This window comes from Globicephala melas, chromosome X (genome assembly GCF_963455315.2).
Source record: "Globicephala melas chromosome X, mGloMel1.2, whole genome shotgun sequence".
Lineage (NCBI taxonomy): Eukaryota > Metazoa > Chordata > Mammalia > Artiodactyla > Delphinidae > Globicephala > Globicephala melas.
In genome coordinates this window covers 83203886-83226958 of record NC_083335.1, presented here as the reverse complement: position 1 = coordinate 83226958, position 23073 = coordinate 83203886, and the positions used below count along the sequence as shown (strand labels likewise).

The window sequence follows — 23073 nt, the reverse complement described above, 5'->3', positions numbered from 1 at the left end:
TGGGAATGTAAATGGATACAGCCACTATGGAGGTTCCTTAAAAAACTAAAAATAGAACTACCATACGACCCAGCAATCCCACTACTGGGCATATACCCTGAGAAAACCAAAATTCAAAAAGAGTCATGTACCAAAATGTTCATTGCAGCTCTATTTACAATAGCCCAGAGATGGAAACAACCTAAGTGCCCATCATCGGATGAATGGATAAAGAAGATGTGGCACATATATACAATGGAATATTACTCAGCCATAAAAACAAATGAAATTGAGCTATTTGTAATGAGGTGGATGGACCTAGAGTCTGTCATACAGAGTGAAGTAAGTCAGAAAGAGAAAGACAAATACCGTATGCTAACACACATATATGGAATATAAAACAAAAAAGTTCTGAAGAACCTAGGGGCAAGACAGGAATAAAGATGCAGACTTACTAGAGAATGGACTTGAGGATATGGGGATGGGGAAGTGTAAGCTGGGACAAAGTGAGAGAGTGGCATGGACATATATACACTACCAAATGTAAAATAGATAGGTAGTGGGAAGCAGCCACATAGCACAGGGAGATCAGCTCGGTGCTTTGTGACCACCTGGAGGGGTGGGATAGGGAGGGTGGGAGGGAGGGAGATGCAAGAGGGAAGAGATATGGGGACATATGTATATGTATAACTGATTCATTTTGTTATAAAGCAGAAACTAACACACCACTGTGAAGCAATTATACTCCAATAAAGATGTTAAAAAAAAAAGAAATTAAGAAAGCAATCCCATTTCCAATAGCATCAAAAAGAATACATTTAGCCAAGGAAGTGAAAGACCTATGCACTGAAAACTATAAAACAAATTGAAGACACAAATGGAGAAAAGAGAACCCTCCTATACTGTTGGTGGAAATATAAATTGTAAAGCCACTGTGGAAAACAGTATGGAGGGTCCTTTAAAAACTAAAAATAGAGTTACCATATGATTGAGCAATCCCACTCCTGTGTGTATATCCAGAAAAGACAAAAACTCTAATTCAAAAAGATACATGCACCCCAACGTTCATAGCAGCACCACTTATAATAGTCAAGACATGGAAGCAACCCAAGTTCCCATCAACAGATGAATGGATAAAGAAGATGTGAGATATATATACACACACATATATATGTATATAAAATGGAATATTACTCGGCCATAAAAAAGAATGAAATATTGCTATTTGCAGCAACATGGATGAACCTAGAGAGTATCATACTTAGTGAAATAAGGCAGAGAAAGACAAATATCATATGATATCACTTATATGTGGTACCTAAAAAATAATACAAATGAACTTATTTATAAAACAGAAACAGACTCACAGACATAGAAAACAAACATATGGTTACAAAAGGGAAAAGGGGAGGAGGGATAAATTAGGAGTATGTGATTAACAGATACACACTACTATATATAAAATAGGTAAACAACAAGGATTTACTGTATAGCACAGGGAACTATATTCAATATCTTGTAATAATGTATAATGGAAAATAATCTGAAAAAAATATGTATATAAACAATCACTTTGCTATACTTGTGAAACTAATACAATAGTGTAAATCAACTATGCTTCAATTTTTTAAGAAAAAAAGGAATAACTAAGCTGAATATACAAGAACAAAAAAAAACACAAAATTGAAGACACAAACATAAAGATATACCATGTTCTTGGATTGTAAGAATTAATATTGATAAAACATTTATATTACCCAAAGCAATCTACAAATTGAATGCAACTCCTATCAAAATTCCAGTGACAACTTTCACAGAAATAGAAAAAAAATCCTAAAATTCACATGGAACTACAAAAGACACTAAATAACAAAGCAATCTTGAGAGAGAAAAACAAAACTGGAGGTATTGCACTTCCTGATTTCAAACTATATTACAGAGCTATAGTAGTCCAAACAGTATGATGCTGGCATAAAAACACAGACCAACAAAATAAAAATAGAGAGCCCACCAAAATCCAAGCACATGCAGTCAACTAATCTTTGACAAGGGTGCCAAGAACACACAATGGGGAAAGGATAGCCTCTTCGATAAATGCTTTTGGGAAAATTGAATATCCACATGCAAAAGAATGGAACCTATCACTTATACCACTCACAAAAATAAACTCAAAATGCATTGAAGACTTACAGTCCTGAAACCATAAAACTCCTAGAAGAAAACAGGGATAAAGCTTCATGACATTGGTTTTGGCAGTGATTTCATGGAAATGACACTAAAAGCACAGGCAACAAAAGCAAAACTAAACAAGTGGGACTACATCAAACTAAAAAGCTTCTGCACAGCAAAGGGAATAATCAACAGGGTAAAAAAGCAAACTACAGAGTAGGAGAAAAATATTTGCAAACCATATATCTAATAATGGGTTAATATCTAAAATATATAAGGAACTCAATAGCAAAACAAAAACAAAAACAAATAACCCAATTTAAAATGGGCAAAGGATCTGAATATACAAAGGACCAGTAGGTACATGAAAAGGTGCGACAAGAGATAAGTGTTGGCAATGATGTGGAGAAAAGGGAACCCTTGTACACTGTTGGTGGGAATATAAATTGGTATAGCCATTATAGAAGACATTATGGAGGTTCCTCAAAAACAGTAAAAACAGAACCACCATATGATCCAACAATCCCACTTCTGGGAATATATCTGAAGGAAACGAAATCAGTATTTCATAGAGATATCTTCACTCCCATGTTCATTGCAGCATTATGCACAATAGCTAAGATATGGAAATAACCTAAGTGTCCATTGACAGATAAATGGATAAAGAAAGTGTCATGACAACACGGATGAACCTGCAGGGCATTATGCTAATTGAAACAAGCCAGACAAAGAAAGACAAATACTGCCTCGTATCATTTATATGTGGAATCTAAAAATAAAAGTCAAACTCATAGAAACAGAGAGTAGAATGGTCATTGACAGAGGATGGGGCGTGGGGGAAATGGAATGTTGGTCAAGGGGTTCAAACCTTCAGTTATAAGATGAATGAGTTCTGAGGATCTAATGTACAGCATTGTGACTATAGTTAATAATACTGTATTGCATACTTAAAATTTGCTGAGAGAGTAGATCTTAAGGGTTCTCATGGGCTTCCCTGGTGGCACAGTGGTTGAGAGTCCGCCTGCAGATGAAGGGGACACGGGTTCGTGCCCCGGTCCGGGAAGATCCCACATGCCACAGAGCGGCTGGGCCCGTGAGCCATGGCCGCTGAGCCTGCGCGTCCGGAGCCTGTGCTCCGCGACGGGGGAGGCCATAACAGTGAGAGCCCCACGTACCGCAAAAAAAAAAAAGAAAGAAAAAAAGAAAGGGTTCTCACCAAAAAAGTGTACATGTATCAAATCATCACATTGTACACTTTAAATATGTACAATTTTACTTGTCAATCATATCTCAATAAAGCTGGGGGGAAAATTAAGGGTTTTTTCTTAGCATCTACCTCCAACCATCCAACAACCACCACCACCACCTACTCCCCCAACACTTCACACACACACACTCACAATCTCTAGATCAAGTGGCAAAGTATCTATCCTTCCATCCATCTATCCATTGATGTAAAAAAGCAAAATTTATATCACTTTGTAGATAGTATAGCAAAAAATGTTAAGGGCTAGGAAGAGGGAAAATGAGAAGTAATAAATGTTAAGGCAGTCATATTGGGAATAGAGGCTCTAAGAAAATCCTTCCTTATTTTTAGGTTGCTCCTCATTCAGCTCTCAGTTTAAATAAATAAATATTTAATATAATATATAATTAATATTATAGTATATAATAAATATAATATATAAAATTCATATTACATTTTATAAATGTAATATAAAAGTAATACATATATAAATTACATTACTATGCAATATATACTATAAAATATTTCTACAGATGGCAATGCTTGAACTGTTTGGTTTTTGTCCCTGTCACTGATGGTACTTGGGAACAAATGTACAAACTACAGGGCAATGAGAGAAATGAAATTTTGAGCTGAAGAAAGAAACCAGATTCAGAAAGCAAAATTCATATAAACTTAAAATATGAAAAAAAATCTCCATGAGGAATATAAAACAGGTTCACACTGCTCATTAGAAAGAACATGATGAGCTCTAGCAGATACATGAAGAAAACTGTAAGGATTTTATGGGAGGAAAATTGAAGAAGAATGGAGGGATGGAAGATAGAGTAGAATGGTACCAGAAGGAAGTATAATTTGTGTTGAGCCTCAAAGAATAGGCAAGGTTTAGTCAGGTAGATAGGACTAAGAAGGTGTTGAAAGAAGATAATGAACAAAGCACTGGGTATGTTTAGGAAATTGTGAATTGTCACATTTGGGGCTTACTGTGTATGGCAGGGGTTATAGACATGGGGTCTCAAAACAGCCCTTCTGGATGAACATCCTAGCTCTACCAGTTACTAGCTGTGAGACTTTGTGTAAATCATTTAGAATTCCATATGCTTCATTTTCCTCCTCTGCAAAATGGGGAAGAACAATAGGAATTTATATGGTTGCTGTATGGATTAAATAAGATAATACATGTAAAATGACTTAGAACAGTGTCTGGCATCCAGTAAGTGTGCGACGAATGTCAGCCTTTTTTTTTTGGAGGAAGTGCAAAGGAAGTATCCAGGATTTAAGGCTAGGAGAGAAGGTAGAAGCCATATTATGGAGAACTTGGGTTGCCAAACTTGAGGGGTTGGTACTTAAATCAAAATGAAGAAAGTTTTGAATAATAGAGTGCCATAAAGGCAGAGTAATTGTTGTCAATTTGTGGTAGGAGATTTTTACAACTCTAGCTGCCTGACAGTGCAAAGAGCTGGCTTGTGAGAGCGTTTTTACCATCAACAGAAGGGTTCAAGCACAGTCTGGTCAACCAAAGTCAAGGGTGTCATAAATGGCAGTCAGGCAGTGGGTCAGTGTTGGCCAACTTGAAAGGCCTCAAAGATTCCTTTCAACTGTAAGTTGATTTCAGATAAAGATGCTAGGAACAATATGGAGGAGAGTTTTATGCAAGACTAAGCATAGAGCCAGAGCAACTGTTCAAGTGAGAGAGGGCAGTACAAGAGAGTCAATGGCGGGTTTGCTGGTCTAGAATATCAGAGCTGGAAAGAACGGCAAAGGTCAACCAGCCAGTTCAGCTTCTTCACTGTACAGACAAGGAAATTAAAATTCTCAGATAGAGGAAGTGGGTAAATTTTAAAGGGGTGAGCCTAGAGGCGGGGAAGCCAGCCAGGAATCCAGAAATCCAGAAATAAATAAGGGTTTGGAAGAGAGTGGGAGTAGCAGGATTTGAAAGGAAGGGAGTAGATATGAGGGCTATTTTGAAGGAAGAAGGACTGACAGCATGTGATGATTGATTGGATATAGAGGATGAATAAGCAGTGACTCCAAGATGTCAATGCTGGCTAAGTGGGAGGCAGGAGGCCAAGGACAGAGCCTGTTTGGCAAGGGGAAGATAACAAGTTCCGTTTTTGATATATTGGGGTTTGAGATAAAAAAAAGAGAAAAGTTATTCAAGTAGACACTGTCCATCAGACAGTTTAAGAGTTTTTTGTTTATCACTTCCCCTGTCCCAGTGTGAGAGCATCTCACATCATGGGCATTGGGAAGAAAAGGCACTCTAAAATCTGAATTTTGAATACCAGCTCTGCCACTTACAGGTCCAATGGATTTTGGAAACTCTCTCAGCCTCAATTTCTGCCTCTTAGAATAGGGACACTACTAAGTACATATCAAACACCATATTGTTTAATCCTGAGAGTCTAATTCACATATTTAAAAACTTTCCAGGAAAGCTTGGGAATGACTGGTCTGTGTGACCTGCCTCTTCTCCAATGCTATGGCACACAGAACGTGGGCAGAGGAATAGTTAATATTGGTATTAGAAAGAGAACGTGAGGCACAAAAAGAGGATTTGACACAAAATTCCAAAGTATAGTGGGACAAGCATAGGATTTGGGGTCGGGCCAAGCTGGGTTCAAAGCACAGCTGTACCACTTATTGGCTTTGTTACCTTGAGAATGTTGTTTGGCCTCTCTGAGCCTCTTTTTTTCATCTGTAAAATAGGAATCCTATCAATTTACAGTAGTGATAAGATTAGAGATTATGCACATAAAATTCCCAGAATGTAATTGGCAGTTAATCAATGGTAGCTTTGATCATCCCCATCCCAGAGTTGACTCCCAAGCACATGAAAATAGTGACGCCAATTTCCTACTGTGTACTTCCATTCTCTTGCTCCTTCGAACCAGCCCTCAAAAAATAAAAGCACATCAGCTATCCCTTTGATTTTTCACACACCTATGAGGTCACCCAAAGCATTCCCTCCTGCCCTTTGAACTTTTAGTTCATTCTCAAATGATTTACCGCCTGCCTAGCCTCCAAATGACCATGCTAGCAATCGTGTCCTTCCTCTCTGAGGCTCTGTCCTTTTGATAACAACAGTGCCCCTGATGGGGTTAACATTCCCACACTCTAAGAGCACCCTCCCAAGACAAAATTGTCAACTTCAGAAGGACCTTAATGGGAACAGCAGTGAGGAGCAAGCTAACATTCTGTTTCTCCACCAACGCCTGCAAAGACTGAATTATCTCCTCTAAGACTTTCTCAGATTGCTGTACTCGTTGCAAACTTACTATGCGATCCTGATGAGGATAAACATTTCCCTGGGGTCTCTTTCGAGGCCTGTTCCTAAAGTTTGCTCCAGCAATCAAACTCTCTAGCACTAGTCTGGGCAGGAACAAATTAAGAGAAGACCCCACAGTGTATCTTAAACTGTCACAGTACTGCCAGTGTGAGTTTTGATGTGTTTCCTTTAGTGCTCTGACATAACCTAACTGACTTCCACAGAGACAGCTGCCAATTAGATGAGACCCCCATTAGGAAGGGGGACGGAGAAGGTTCCTTTTGGCCTTTTTCAGCATTCTCAGCTTTGAGTAAAACAGTGAGAAAAGGAATGTCATGGTCAAATAATAAGGACACTTAAGGCACTGGGTATAAATACCAGACGGTGACTCACATCCAAGGCTAGTCAGACAGAACACGTTAGGACTTGCTTAAGCAAAAGTGAACACACACACACACACACACACACACACACACACACACACAGAGTAGGTTCATATTGCTTCAGCTGAAGCAATGAAACACTTGACTCAGGCAGAAGCCTCACACTCTGCCCTCCCTGAACACATAGCAACAAGAGGGGTGGCTGCTGTTTTAAGAGTCTCGCAGCAACGCTTCCCAACAGCAAGGGAATGCTGTAATCATCAGCCAGCAGGCCTCTCCCACATGCAAGCCTCAGGAACACAGCTCACGCACAGGAGTTGCAGCGGCAAGAAACCCAACCACTGCAAACGCAACTCGAGGCAGCTCTTGGACAAGCAGGTAGATGACCCTAGCCTCCACTGCCGCCCTCTCCCCTCTCATCCAGGGTTGCACCTGGGATCCCTCTCCATGTCCACCTGTACCACTACTTCCTTCTATTCGTTCCCTCTGTCCCAAGCTCGTATGTGTCTGTCATTCAAGGCTCACCCCACTTACTAGGTTTCTCAGAAAGACTGGAAAACTCGGTTAATATATCCAGCTCTTCAAGTCATATTCGCTTTCTCATTTGTAATGGGGAGAAGAAAGGGGGACGTGACCAGTTACTGAGTACAAAAGTTTTGCTTGACTCTTTCAGCAAACCATTATGGAGAATCTGCTCTGCTCTGTGCTGAGGATAGTAAAGATACAGAAGACACAGCCATTGTCCTCTAGAAGATTTTGGTCCAGCAAACCAGACACAGGGCAGTCAAAGTCCCCAAAAATTTCTACTGGAAAATCAGAAGTCCAGCATTCCAAAAAGGGAGAGATTACATCCACCAGGAGCAGACTGAGATGATGCGCTTGGGGCATAGAGTAGGGCTTGAAGGTTAGGCCCAAGTGGGAGGGGAGGGGAGAAGGGAGCAGGCCTTCTGAGTCGGCAATATGAAGCCGAGCCACTCAAAGAACATCGCGATGGGAAATTTGGAGGACAGAACTTCCCAGGTGTGTTGGTGGGGGGAGTGGAGAGGAAAAGACTCTGCCTGAGAATTTGGGTCCTGGAAGGAATGCTAGAAAGTAAGACTCGAGCCCAGTGGACAATGGTCCCTACACCAGGCTAAAGTAGTTTGGGCTCTATTTTGGAGGTAGCAGGGAAATATTAAATAATTTTAAGTGGGAGGGGGGATGATCAAAGGGAGGGAAACCATTGAAGAGGCCACTACAATAGTGTAGTTGTTCCAGAAGGAGGCTTCTTCCTGCCTGTCCCAGCTCTTGCAAGATCCTCCTTCAAAGCTGCCTTCTCTGTCTGAGCTCACAATTTCAGAGCTCATTACTATGCATCTCTTTTAAGCTGGGTGAGATATCAATGACATTTCTTATTCTGAATGAGACTCCTAATGTTGTACTGAAGCTGGGTCAGGAACTTAAGAAAAAAGTAGAAGCTTCATCCCAAACTCCCAGTTTAGAAGAAATGAACTATGATACATCATTTCCATTTCTGTAATAGCATCGGTTGGCTTGGCCCCTGGTCTCTTCTAAGATCCCAACAGAGGAGCTGGAGGGGAAAGGGAGAAGGGAGAGAGAGGGAGGGGGGAGGCAGGAGAGGGGGGGGGAGAGAGAGAGAGATGCCAACATAAGTCAAAACCTGATTGTCAAGTGCTTTTCTGGGGCCTGTTCCAGATCACTGTCACTTACAGGCTTAGACTAGAGCTCAGCCCTAAATTAGGGCTCTAACCTAGAAGCTGGGATGGGAGGTGGAAGGGCCCCACCTGGGTCTTAGCAGTGGGAATTAACTCTCCCTGATTCTTAATTCTTTTGGCTTTTATTAGTGGCTGGAAGGGGAGAAGGATGAAACCTGAACCCTAATGCAGCTGAGAAGGGCTAAGAGCCAAAACCTTCCTTAAGCAGATACAATATGTGCAGGGCCTGGGCAGGTTTCAGAACACTGCACATTTCTCCAGCCAAAGGCATGGGAAAACATGAAAATTACATATTTAACCCTTTACATCCAGAGAGGGAGAGTATCATCCTCCCACCAGCACTCACACAGCAGAGACAAACTGGCAAGCTGGCTCTTGCAAGAGCCCCAGCACTTGGTGCTTTGTGACCACCTAGAGGGGTGGGATAGGGAGGGTGGGAGGGAAACACAAGAGGGAGGAGATATGGGGATATATGTATATGTATAGCTGATTCACTTTGTTATACAGCAGAAACTAACACACCATTGTAAAGCAATTATACTCCAATAAAGATGTTAAAAAAAAAAAAAGCCCGAGCACTTGGGTAAGCCTTTTTCACAAAAACACCCCCAGCAGCTAGATACTCAAATCAGTTTCAAATATAAATTACAAGCTATTTCACCTGGTCAGAGTTAGGTAAAGCGAACCCACGTGCCCATTAGATTTTTAGCATGAAATGAGTTTTGTCTACGAGGAGGGAGGGAGTGAAGAGACCAAGTTCCATGGCACAAGCATCTTTACAACATTCTGAATTTCAGTTTTTCACCATGCAGAAAAGCATGTGATGCTGTACAAAAAAAAGTAATGGATCTAGAAAGCAAATCTAAGAAGGAAGGAGGTAGGAAAGTTAACATTTCCTGAGAATTTTCTGTAAGTATACAGGACATCCAGTCTAGGGTTTGGGTCAGATAATCACTCCAAATGTGCAGAAGTCTCTTAATAATAAAGTGATGTTTTCCAGCCAGATTTGCAGCCAATGAATTTGTGAAGTAAATCCCTATTTCCTTTTTTTAATTAATTTTTATTGGAGTATAGTTGCTTTACAATGTTGTGTTAGTTTCTTTTTTATTTTAATATAAAATTCAGGATGAAAGTACGGTGAGGACACCACTGAAAACAATTAAATCATATTTGCAAGTTTAACAATGCTTTTTCAAAGGTCACATTTTAAGAACCAATGCTACTGCAGAAATATGAACAATGATATTCACAGATTAATAATACTCCCCCATGCAGAGAGCATAAAACTACTAACAACAAAAAGGCAATCCAGACTTGAAACTCCAGTGGAGTTTGCCTTACGAAGCCTCCACATTTTACTTTTCATATAGCGAAAACAATCTTTAAATATCTTGGCAAGACAACTGATGTTTTTTAACAGCCTCGAATCTTTTAACATTTCCAGCTTCATGTCTGAACTTTGGCGTTTTGACAGCTTCTTCTATTTTTTGTTTGTTTGATTTTTGGACTTCCCCATCACTTGAAAGTACTAAGTTAGACAGAAAGAACTTCAGCCAGTAATACCTCAGGTGACTAGGCAGCCTGCAGATTGGAGGAGATAGCAAGACCAAACTATGACCAGAAAAGCCCATTAAATAACAATGCAGGCCTGTTCCAATGTCTGTTGGGGCATGAGATTGTCTGGCAATTAAGTCATTTCCACAACAATCAGCAGATTAGTAAATCATCTGTGTTAACCACTATGTTCCTAAAATAATGATTTGTTGTTTTAACTGACCAGTGGCCTTAAATAAAATTCTTTTTCTTTTTCTGAACTGCCTATGGAACTCCTTTCCCTGATGGTCCTATGGTCTCAGAAGATCCAAAACTTAACTAAACCTGGTTAGCCCTCCCAATCTCCGTCACCACCTAGAGCCTTCTAGATTAGAAATACTGGATTCACCTCTAACTCCTGCCTCTCCCTCATTTCTTCAGATCCAAATGGTGTATATTACCACAACCTCTGGCAACTTGCTAATGTGTTAACAACAGTCAGCACGTTGCCAAGATGACTGATTCCTTTATAATGCCATCTCCAATTGTTCAGTACAGGTCTTTCCTTGTGTAAGCAGTTATATGGCTGGTACTGTGTTAGATGCTTTATTTTTAATACTTTAACTCTAATCCTCCAAAAAACAACAAAATGGCTACATACTTCCAACCTGAATCCATCCTATAGCCCAATGTTCTGGGTTCTTCAGAATAACTGGCTCAAATCCATTCACCCTTATGTCTCATTACTCAAGCAGATCCTCACTGATCCACTTATCCAGCCACACAAGCAGTATCACATTGGGCAAGTTACCTAACCTCTCTATTCCTCAATTTCCTCATCTGCAAAATGGGATTGATAAAGGAGCTAATATGTGTTAAAATAGAAAACCAGTGCCTGGTCCAAGGTACGCACTATGAAAGTATTTTTAGAAAGCAAATAAAAGTGACGTTCGTGGGGCTGTGCACTGGTTTCACAGGCCATAGGAAGTATAGCTCAGCTCCTAGAACAGGCACTCAATAAATTTAATGCATGAATTAATAAGTGAATAAATGAAGAAACCACACATACCTGGCCCTTGGGGAGCTCATACTCTTAGTTCACTGTGGGGGTGAACCAACTGGCCTGTCGCCTGAGTCCTTAGGACATGCAGCACTTGTACTAACTGGAATGAATGCCTTTCTTCCTCCCCAACCTACCTAAATCCTGTATAGCCCTCAAGGTCTAGCTTCAATTCTTCCTTTCTCCACAAAGCTCCCTAACCACATCAGCCTGCAATGAAATCTCTTCTCACTGAATAAATGTTGCTCTTCCTCACAGACATAGAGAACAGACTTGTGGTTGCCAAGGGGGGGTCGGGGAGGGATGGATTGGGAGTTTGGGATCAGCAGATGCAAACTATTATATACAGAATGGATAAACAACAAGGTCCTACTGTATAGCACAGGGATCCATATACAATATCCTGTGATAAACCATAATGGAAAAGAATATGAAAAGAATGTATGTATATGTATAACTGAATCACTTTGCTGTACAGCAGAAATTAACACATTGTAAATCAACTATACTTCAATAAATTTTTTAAAATGTTGCTCTTAGATCCTAGCCCATGGTTTCAGCACTTAAATTAAGGTTTTTGTTCCCCAGGCTTGCAGTAGTGCCTCTCTTCAACAAAACTGTCATTTCCAGGGAACAGGTCTTCCATGGTGGCTATCTCTTGTATTCTCTAGTTTAGGGTAAGGCACTTTACAAAGTGTTCAACAAATAACGTGTTGACTGGTGGACTGATTGATTGATTGGAGGCTTAATTGAGAGCTCTTAGGTAGGAGCCAAACAAGGCTTAGCACAGCCTTTCAAATTGCTGTCTCTTCAAACATTAGCCAGAAATCATGTCTGGTCCTCCAACTTCTGCCAGGAGCAAACGTCACATTAAAGATGTCCTGCCATTTCATACAACTTCCAAAGATTTGGTAACTTCATACACTTAATTTTTTAAGTTCAGAATTCCCTTAAGAGCATTTCTGCTTAATAAGGGACACCTGTAGAATGCTTTTCCTTTCTTAAATCACATACACATCTAGTATTTATATGAGATAAAAGATAAAATCAATCTCCCTCCCTACTGGGGAAAAAATGCAAGTTTTATTATTTTCATTTTGCAAATGAGGAAATGGAGACACCGAGAGGAAAATGACATGCCCAGTCATACACAAATATTGAGCAGCAAAACGAAGACTGAACTTCAGGTCTTCTGAATCCAAGCTTATACTTCTTACCCTGACTTGAGATTTAAAACAAAATAAAACAAAACAAAACCTTTCCTTTGACCCTGACCCCTGACTGGCATGTACTGTTAACAGTACCAATTTTTGCAGTAAGTTACATTTCTCTAATTTCTCTCATTCCCCACCCCTTGTCATATTCTTATCCAGTTCTTTTTCTCTCTCTCTCTTTCTTTCACCTATGTAAACATGATAGTGTTGAAACAGTCTGGGATATGGAGTCAGACAGAAGTCAATTTGAATGCCAGCTCATCCATATGGAGTCTGTTACTTCTCCTGAGCCTCAGTCCCCTCATCTGCACAATGGGGAGATCAATATCTACCTCAAAGAGTTACTGTAAAAATTAAATAAGAATATATGTAAAACACCTAGAAGTAGCAGTATTTACCACATAGCAGGTCCACTACCTCTCCTATCCCTCCATATCTACGCCTGGATCACCCATTTAGTTCAAGAGGTTGCTGAGATCCAACCAAACGGCATTACCTCCATCCAATGAGGCACAACCACACAAGTGGAGTATCCAGGTCCCTGCCTGGTCCACTTTTCCTCCTGTTGCCTTGCTACTCCCTGATTACAAATTTAAATTAACACAGAGCTCCAAACTCTCAGTCAAGTCCTTCAAAGAACATGAGAGTCAAGAACTGATACTTACTCTCCCCTGAGTCTCCAAGATATCATCCCTCACCCTCTAAGTCAGAGATAATATGCCATCAAAAACTGCCTACCTGCAGAAGTTTTCAGAGGAGGTTTTACTTACATCAAATACAAACGAAAAGAAATGGAAAGCAGCAAGGCAGCCCAACAAAGGCAAGGCTTTAGCTTGTCATGTTCTCATAAGCAAAGATGGGGCAGCAGCCATGAGACTCTAACCCCTTTCCAGAATAACTAGTTGAACGAGCTTTCCTCCCAGGTCTACCTCATCTCACCCCCAACCCCCTCCCCCAAAAGAAAAATCAATTTCTGATGGACCGTGAAAGGCAGTATAGGAGAACCATTCAAAACTTCCCTGCCAGAGGCTCAGGAAGACAGAAGACCATACAGCTGGGAATCTGCTGAGTGGCGTTAGGGTGGGGGCCAGAAGACACCACAAAGGGTCTGTCCATCACTGGGCTTAACCCTTGATCCTGTCAAATTAGTCCCACCTCCCGCATTCCTCACAGATGTAACATTAAAAGACTTGAGTGAAAGTTAACAGACCATGCGGCACGCCGTCCCTGAGAACATACCAGGAAACAGCCACTTCTGGAAACATAGGAAGTAGGAGCGTGGAGAAAAGCTAAGCCCTGGAAGAACTGCCTGCTGTCAGTCAGCCTTTACACTTCCACAGCCTAGTTCATGAGCGAAGATCCTGGAGCTCTTAGCATCCCGTCAATAAAGCAGAAGCTTGCCCCTCAGAGAGGCTGAGAAGAAACAGGAGGGTACAGAGAGGTGAAATAACATGCCAAGATTACTCAGCGAGTTGATAAGAGAATATCAGGAATGCGACAAAGGTCCAGTCCTCCACTGAAACAGGACAGAGAGAGACACAGTATGAGAAAAGTTCCCCCTGATCCGGCTACCAATTTGCTGAGAGTTTTCAAACTTTATCAACCTTAACTCTGTGAACTTCTCTCCCCCAACCTCCCCACACTGGAAGTATGGCTGAGCCAAGAGGGACAGAACTGGTACAGCAGACTAGAAGGGCCCACTGTACCAAAAAAGAAAAACAACAACAACAACAAAAAGCTGGGTTTTGGACAGCGGGCAGGGAAGACAATGAATGAACCAAGAAGTAGTGACACTTGAATGAGACAGTCCCAAATGTAGGCCTCAAGCAACTTGGTGCTGGTGGGTGGGGGCTGGGAACCAAAGACTGGACATGAAAGAAGGGTAGCCTAGATGCATGGAAAATTTGTCTCTGTTGCTACCAGGCAGTGCTCATCCCATAGCATGGCGTAGTCACAGACTCGCACTGAAAGAGGAGGGAGTGGAGGTGAAGTCAATGGGGAGGAGTTAGTCTCTTTGAGAAACGGAGTCATCTTGATCTTTGCAATTTCAGTGCCCAGCCAGGATGGCTATGTGCCCAAGTAAACATGCCAGTGTGATGTGAGGAAGAACGAATCATCCCTTGCAAAACTAATGCCTAAGACAATCTTTCCACTTGGCCTGTTTACACTGGATAGGGCAAAGGGGTGTAAGGAAACAAACCTCTATCCCATCCCAGTCTTTGGAACGCAGTCTTTAGCAGGGAAAAATAATATCTCAACTTGTTCATTAATGACTTAATTGAAGTCTGTCTGAAGCAGGAATTTCAGGGGAGCACCAGGAAACAAAATATTGCCTTCATAGAAACCGAGTGAAAGTGATCTAGGTACCAACATAAGTAATATAAAAGGGTCACTTGCTGATTACAAGATAAATCAGGTAAACCTGGAGTTCAGTTTCAGAGAGAAATTTAATGATGCATACACTGTATGTACACACAAATCTGGCCCCAGGATCAAGGATATGAGCACCTGAGCAGTGATAGTAGTAGAAACCCCAAACCCATCTACATCTATGTAACAGAGATATCTAGAGCACTTGTTGTCCCTGACTTATGGATTGTTTTCCAAGATTACCTTTCGTAAATAAGCAGCTTGGAGCTTTGAATGCAGTTCCCTATAGACAGAATATTGTAAATGGTGGTTAGTTTCTGTAATTTCATCAGTGATACACTATAGATGAAAGAGGCCTCTCCAGAACGGTTCTGAACGTGGCCACTATTAATAACTGTGTCAGGGGGACATATTTCCTAGACTTTAACTCTCTTCTCCAGGCCTCTCATCCTTCAGTGATAATGAAGATTAAGCTCCATTTCAATACACTCCCCAATCAGGGCTTCAGTAGCAAGAAAAGGTATTTGCCCAACTCAGGTGACAAACTGGTAGATGTGAGGGTGTGGGGGAGGGGCGAGACTGTCAGTGCAAGACCTCCAGAAGGAACGACTCTTGGGGTATTCCAGGTACAGACAGAAGACCTCAGAACACAGGAATGGCAGCAACAATAGGAGATTTGCAGCCAGTGCCAGTGGCAATGTGCACAGAAATAAACATCTGACAGGGCTGGGGACTGCTGTGTCTAAATTCCCACCAAGGGGTTCCGTAAGTTGGAGACTGCTTGTATGTCACATAGGGTCAGCATCTTCAATCTTGGAGACACCTATTTGTTCCAGAAGGGGAAAATTAAGTTCAGAGAGGTTATTCCTACAATTTCCAAGCCAGCAGTTGGTTAAAAATCAAATCAAATCAATCTGATGTTCTAGAGGTCTGATTTTGACACTATTCGCCAACTGCCACTTCCTTCTTCTATTATACAAATTCCTTGTCTGTAACTCTGTAGAAATATATATGCTCCTGGAATTCATGGCTTATGTCTTCCCTATCATCTCCCTTAGAACACTTTTTCCAAGGCTGACCTGGGCTAGGGGCAGGGCTAGGGGCAATTCTAACTACATAGTGAGTGATGAGATGTGCCCCTCCTAAATCTCTTATGTAGTTGTCCCAGGTGCCTAGGTAAAGGCCTTGGGCAGGTGTGGCTTAGCCGCAGCACAGATACTTCCACTAAAAGGCTTTGCTTGACACAGAGTCTTCGTATGGCATGGATGCCAGAAAGAGCCAAAGTGGTCTTCAGCTGTATTTTTTTAAAGAATGGTCCTACCTAACTTTGGTCAGACTCTCCTCAGTTACTGCATTCAGCTGTGGGCTCCCTAACTCAAGAGGAACATGGCCAGGCTGGAGTGCATCCAGAGTGGGAGGAGGCTGGATCTCAGATCCTGTAAGGAACAGCTGAAAGAGCTAAGGCTCTTTAGCCTAGAAAAATGAGACAAAGAGACACAGTCTTTGTCTTCAGACCTCCCAAAGGTTGTCGTAAGTAAGAGAAAGCATCTTGTTCTGTGTGGTCCCAGAAGGCAGAGATATAGGACCCATAGAGAATAGGTAGATGGAGAATGATTTCAGCTCGACCTGAGAAAAAGATGTCTACTACAGTCAAAACTTTTCAACACTGAAATGGACTGGCTAAGAAGGGAGTGAGCTCCCCCATGACCACAGGAGAACAAGCTCAGGGCTACTGCACATGGATCGGTTAAGATTAAGACCAGGTGACTCCTCACTCTGCTAATCTGTGATTCCAGCCACCTCAAAGAACAGCATTCCGTTAGCAGGCCTGAGTTGAGTCTGCCCTTTGGTGAGGGTCGGGGAAGGAGGGTGCTTTGTTAGAGCAGCCCTTCACTTAATCTCTGCTGTTCTTCATTAACTTTTCTCAGACAGGTCAGCATATTTTTGTCCCCTGGTTCTGAAGAAGCCTAACTATAAAAATTCTGATGTTCCCTCCAGATAATCACTCCATAAACACCAACCTCAAATCTGAGTCTCTCTTTTCTCTTAAAAAAAAAAAATTCCTGGGAGGAGATGGAGGAGAGCAAGGGGCAAAATCATCTGAATTCTGGTTAAGGGACAACATTCAAGTGTCTTCCAGCTGGAGTTGAATTATTTTCTTTGAGGTTTTAGAGAAGGAAAAGCCTCTAATAGGCTTGGCCTTTTTTCACTTCAGGGAGCACATGTGTGGATTGCAATAGGTTACCAGGTGTGTTGTGACAGCCCAGCAGGCCCCAAAGTAGTGTGTACCCAAAGCTCAGCCAAGGGTTGCCAGACATACCACCCACCCTCTTTGCCTTACTACCTCCCTCCAACCTTCTTTGTATTTCTCTGGATGGATTCCTACCCCATGTCCCCAAAAGCTTACTTTCTGAGAGAGGAGCATTTGGGGAACTGAGGTAGTAGACATCTTTGCTGATTCTAGAAGCAGAGATGAGGAGGAGATTCATCTAAATAACCAGGCTGGACTAAGCTCTCAAGAAGCACATCCCATGAAGGGTCTCTTTGTGAATGCCAAGCCCTGTTCTGGGGGTGGGCCCGGCCTGTAACATAACTAAGAAGGTTTCATAGAACTACCATTTCTCACATAACACTACCTCTGCACCCAACAAGAACTCAAAGTCACAGCCAAATCTACTGCCAGCCACAAGATAGCCTGAATCTGACTTTACCCACGTCCTCTTGAAATCTCAAATGCCTCTTTGTGTACTTCTTCTAGAAATAAAGTCATAGTGGGGATGGGGGAGGGTATAAAAACAAAGAGCATGTCCTGCCATTTTCCTAGGCTAAGGATGGCACACAGAATTAGGGTTTGCCCAATTCATTTTCACATCATCTGTGCTAATAAAGATGGGCCAACGACCCTCATTTGGCAAATAGAATCTTGGGTCCCAAGAGGATAAAATAATATAGCAACATCAGTGCACACTAAGTGGAGGAGGTGAAGCTTCTTCCTCCTCCAGGCTACTGCCCCACCCCACCCTACTTTGTTCCAGGGCAGTAACTAGCATCCACTTCCTTCACTGTGCCAGATAGAGACTGCCACCAAAAATGGGCCAGGAAAAGGGCAAATATGTAGTGTGAGCCAGTTTCTGCAATGTCTTGTCCTTCTCCCCAATTTTCCTCCTTCTCCTTTTCCTGCATCCCCACATTGGTCTCCACCCTTTCTTTTCTCCACCCTCAGCCAACCTCAGGGCACATTTCCAAGAACTCAAAATGAGTATAGGAATCTTACACTACAGCTTAGCAACTCTCTCTCACACACGCACGCACGCACACACACCACAGGAGGATACAATTTGAATCTCTGAGGCCTCTGAGAGGCCCTATCTGATGCATAATCATTGGCGCCAGAACCTTGAAAAGGTCACCCACCCTCCAAAGTGGATCTTTTCCAGCGCATGGAGCCAACTTCATGGATGACTGTCTACACTGTAGAGGGGGTAGAGGGGGACCCCTAGGTAGCAAATAGCCAAGTCTGATTAGAAGAGAATCTCCACTTCATCCAGACAGGCCCCCTGGGTCAACGAGGTAGATGCTAACCAAAGGAATCAATAACGCCAAGGGCATGGGCCCAATTCTCTAGTTGGTCACATTTCTTTGGGAACATCACACTGTATGGGGCAATCATAAACCATCCCTTAACACATGGGATAATCAATAATAATAGTTGTTTTTTAACATTTCTTCTTTTTTTGTCACTTAATTGTTAAGAGAAGGCTATACCAGTCTCCACAACTTCGGCAGCTGAATTCCCTACTTTCAGGGAAATCATAGGAGCCTATAGGAACTAATGATTTCCCCAACCTGATTATTTCCTGATCCAAAGGGTCTCCCATAACAAATATGAAATACACTTTCACACTCTATGCACTCTTCCCACTAATCATCTTTCCTCAAATTCCTCCACTCCCAAGATGCCTCCACCTGTTCCACAAGCTATCTCCAAGCATGTACACCACATCAGATCCATGAGGTGTTTTTCCCCATGACACCGAAGGAGGTTCTCCAATATTTCTTACCATGGTTCTGGCACCTTACCTCTGTCTCTGCCTGACCTGAGATCATCACAAGTGATTTGGAGTCACCAAAACAGTCCTCTCCTACTCCCTGAGCCCAGACTCCACCAGGGAGTGTCTGCAACCCAGTGCTCACCTACTCTGGAAACACAAGCTGGCGTGCAAAAGGTCACTGGGGTGGGAGGCCGCCAAGACTGGATACATCCCTCAATGGTATTGCCCCATGCCCCTTCACAAACTGCAGTACTACCGGAAGAATTGAGAAACTCTCCAAGTAGAGGATGTGGAGAAAAGGGAACCCTTGTGCACTGTTGGTGGGAATGTAAATTGGTGCAGCCAATACGGAGAACAGTATAGAGATTCCTTTAAAAACTAAAAATAGAACTACCATATGATCCAGCAATTCCACTACTGGGTATAGAGCTGGAAAAAACAAAAACTCTAATTCGAAAAGATACATGCACCCCAATGTTCTTAGCAGCACTATTTACAATAGCCAAGTCATAGACACAACCCAAGTTTCCATCAACAGGTGAATGGATAAAGATGTAATATATACACACACACACACACACACACATATATAATGGAATACTACTCAGCCATAAAAAGAATGAAATATTGCCATTTGCAGCTACATGGATGGACCTAGACAGTATAATGCTTAGTGAAATAAGTCAGACAAAGACAAATACTGTATGATATCACTTTTACGTGGAATCTAAAAAATAATACAAATGAATCTATATACAAAACAGAAACAGACTGACAGACACAGAAAACAAACTTATGGTTACCAAAGGGGATAGGGAGAGGGGGAGGGACAAATTAGGAGTATGAGATTAACAGATACAAACTACTATACATAAAACAGATAAGCCACAAGGATTTACTGTATAGCACAGAGAATTATACCCAATATCTTGTAATAATCTATAATGGAATATAACCTGAATAAAAAAGAATCACTATGCTGTACACCTGAAACTAACACAAAAATGTAAATCAACTATACTTCAATAAAAATAATAATTAAAAAAATAAACTCTCCAAGTGGTAGAAAATATTATAGATTTGGAGCCTACCACTGGCATAAAGGATTGGCTACCAGACTGTCATAGTCTTCTTTAAAGACATCTAAGCCCAGGGAGGGCAAGTGATGCACCCAGGATCCTGGGGCTAGTGAGTGGCAGAGCAAGGATTAGAACCCAAGTTTTCAATCTGTCAATACAATTCTCTTTGTACACCCTTCCATCCCATCCCCACCAATGTGTACAGACTGAAGCTATTTTCAAGAAGAAATCTGTATTGTTCTGAAGCATAAGGGGAAACAAAACTAAGGTAGAAAAATTAAAAGGGGATTAATGAACTATGCCACATACTGTCTTGGCAAGAAAAAAAATACAGGCAACCATTGCACCTTACAAAAATGCCATGGCCCCTTTATACAGTAATAGGGCTAACCAGGTTATATATAGCTGGCTTTTACTGGAAGGAATCAAGCTATCTGGGATAAATGGGAGAAATTATGTTACCCCCTGCATATCCAAATGTGTGTAATAATGATCCTTCATATATAATAGGGGTCAACTGTACATTCAGCAGAAAGGGAGTCGTTAAAAGGCACCCTGCCTCTCAACACACGAGTCATTTCCTTAACAGCTTGGCCAAGGAAACCCTCATCTACCCTCAAATAATCCCCGAGCCAGACCACAAATTGTTGGCTGCCCCATACTTAGTAACACCCCCTTGCCATGTTCCTGCTGGCTCACAAAACAATCCAGGACCACAGCAGCAACCACTCTCTGGGGTGCTTCTCAGGATGGGTCAGCCCTGGGCAGGGGTGAAAAATGACCTCTCCAAGGCAGGTTGTCTGGGCAGACTGGAAACTCTGTGGGTGGTGTCAGGAGAAAAAGAAAGGGGGGAACTGCCAGACCATGGAGGGCTGCATAGACAGTTCTGACCTCGGTGGAAAGAGCAGGGAGAGGAGGAGTTTGATTAGAAGAAATTCCTGAAGGCCAGGATTCCCCTCCTCAAAGGGGTTGTTTGAGAGTGTTTTAAAAAAAAAAGCTTATTACTCCCTCCGGATAATATTGGAGGGAAAGGGATAGTAACTTGTGTGTGGGGGGGAAGGAATGGCGTGACAGTGGGTGACAAAGCAATCTTAGGCTGGTTAGAAATACATGACTAGTATGGGGAAAGGGGGTGCTGGGTGAAGATCTGGGCTGGTTATTGGTGTTTGGGGAAGCTAAAGATCCCAGGTTTCCCTGACAGCCCCTCAAAGTTTTGCCTCAGGCGCTCAAGATGATTGGTACACCCCATGGCAACACCCCAGGATTGCTAAGAGTGTGGCCCCCAAGGCCTGAAGGACCCCCTACAAGTTAACCAGCAGCTCCGGTGCCTGGCGAAAGGGGCACAGGTTACGCGGGGGTGTGGCGGGGGCATTCGCCACCCCCTGCTGAGACGTGACCCACGTTAAGAAGCCAAAACAATAAAGTGACATTTGTTCCCCACAGAGAAACCACATCTTTTTATCTGCAGCCCAAACCCACGTCTTCCACCTCAACTGCAATTTGAGCGGGTTGGAAGGGGAAGGGCTTTTCAGATTTGAGCATTTCAGAGAAACAAAAACAAAAAAAACACAACAGGATAAAGTTCGTGAAGTTCGCTCCCTTGGCCATCTGGCGCCTCAAGGTGAGTCGTCCTGCAAATCTCTCTTCCCAGTTACAGCCCCCGCGGCCCCCACCCCCTACACTCACCCCTACCGGGGGATGGCTTGCTCAGGGATTCTGGAGTGCTCGGGAGAGCTCCTCTACCCTGCCCTCAGCTGCAACTTGGCTTCCAGCAGACCACAGCCTCCTAAAACAAACAAACCCTGGCGGCGGCGGCGGCGGCGGCGGCGGCGGCGGCGGCGGCGGCGGCGGCGGCGGCGGCGGCGGCGGCGGCGGCGGCGGCGGCGGCGGCGGCGGCGGCGGCGGCGGCACAGCTGCGCTCCATGGCGCAAAAGTTTCCTCCACTCTCCTCAACGTGCAGGAAATCTCGCCAGCGCTGGGGCAGGACTCCGGCGGGAGGGAAAGGCCGAGCCCAAGCGGCAGCAGCAACGCCCCACCGGCTGAATGGATGTGCGCGCGTCCGGCCGTGGGAAGTGAGGCTGACGAAAGCCACCGATGCCTCATCTCCGTTCCCACACCGGACCCTCGCCCCGCAACCTGCCCGGGCGAAATGACCCGCCGGTCGATCCAGGGACCGACGCCTTGAAGAAATGTGCCAAGGCGCCTTGCCTGTCCCTTCAGCCCGTCGCTGTCCCGCAGGGGCACGGGAACTTCCAAGGAGGAACCCCCAACAGCCACCACTTCCTCCAGCTCCAACGGAGGGGAGCAGCCGCCCAGACACTGGGGAGCAGAATCGGCCCCCGAGCCCTCCCGAGGGTGTCTGCGCGCGGGGCTCTAACCCGGGGCCGGCCGCATTCTCATCCAGCGCTCCCGCCACCCCGAAGGGGTGTCCGCGCCGGGGCTGGTGGCCAGACCCCCCCCCCACCAGTGTAGCTAATGCTTCACGTCGGGGCTTTCATCCCCAGCACCGAACAAGTTTCAAAGTTGGTCTGAGGGCCGCGTCCCGCGGCAGCCTGCGCACCCGCTCGCCCATTCAAAATTGGGCACCGCTGGGACAGAGCCGCCAGTTCTTACCTTAGACACTGTGAGCGGTTCGCAGTGTTCCAGACCCCCCTTAAGGGTGAAGCCCCAGGGCGCCCCCCCTTGCAGCTGCACAGGGACGTACTGGAAGGACCCAGGCCGGTTCTCCATCCTCCGCTCGGCTCAGGGCCGCGGGGCTCCTTTTCCGCGGGGGCTACGTTGCCTCCGCCCCCAGCGGCTCCACCACCATAGCCCTCCAGCGCTACGCCACCCCGCACCGCCCTGCTCCGCCTACTCTCCTGGCTGGAGACGCTCGGGCAGCGAGCGAGCGCAAGGAGGAAATGACACGGAGCTGGAGAGAGGGGGAGAGAGGGGGGGAAAGGAGAAGGAGGAAAAAAAAAGAAAAGAAAAGAAAGAAGGAGAGGCGGAGGGATAGCGCGTAATGG

General features: G+C 43.7%; 1 protein-coding gene across 3 annotated transcripts in view; it reads right to left on the bottom strand.

The window, feature by feature from the left end:
- Nucleotides 1-22817, bottom strand: part of SHROOM4 (shroom family member 4) — a 215017-nt gene extending 192200 nt beyond the window's left edge. For 2 of the 3 annotated variants that reach the window (XM_030846648.2, XM_030846650.2), the window contains exon 1: nt 22682-22817. In XM_030846648.2, coding sequence (XP_030702508.1) covers nt 22682-22798 — 117 coding nt within the window. In that variant the 5' untranslated portion in view covers nt 22799-22817. The remainder of the gene's footprint in view (nt 1-22681) is intronic. The other variant, XM_060292275.1, reaches the window with a different exon arrangement.
- Nucleotides 22818-23073: the final 256 nt, after the last annotated feature.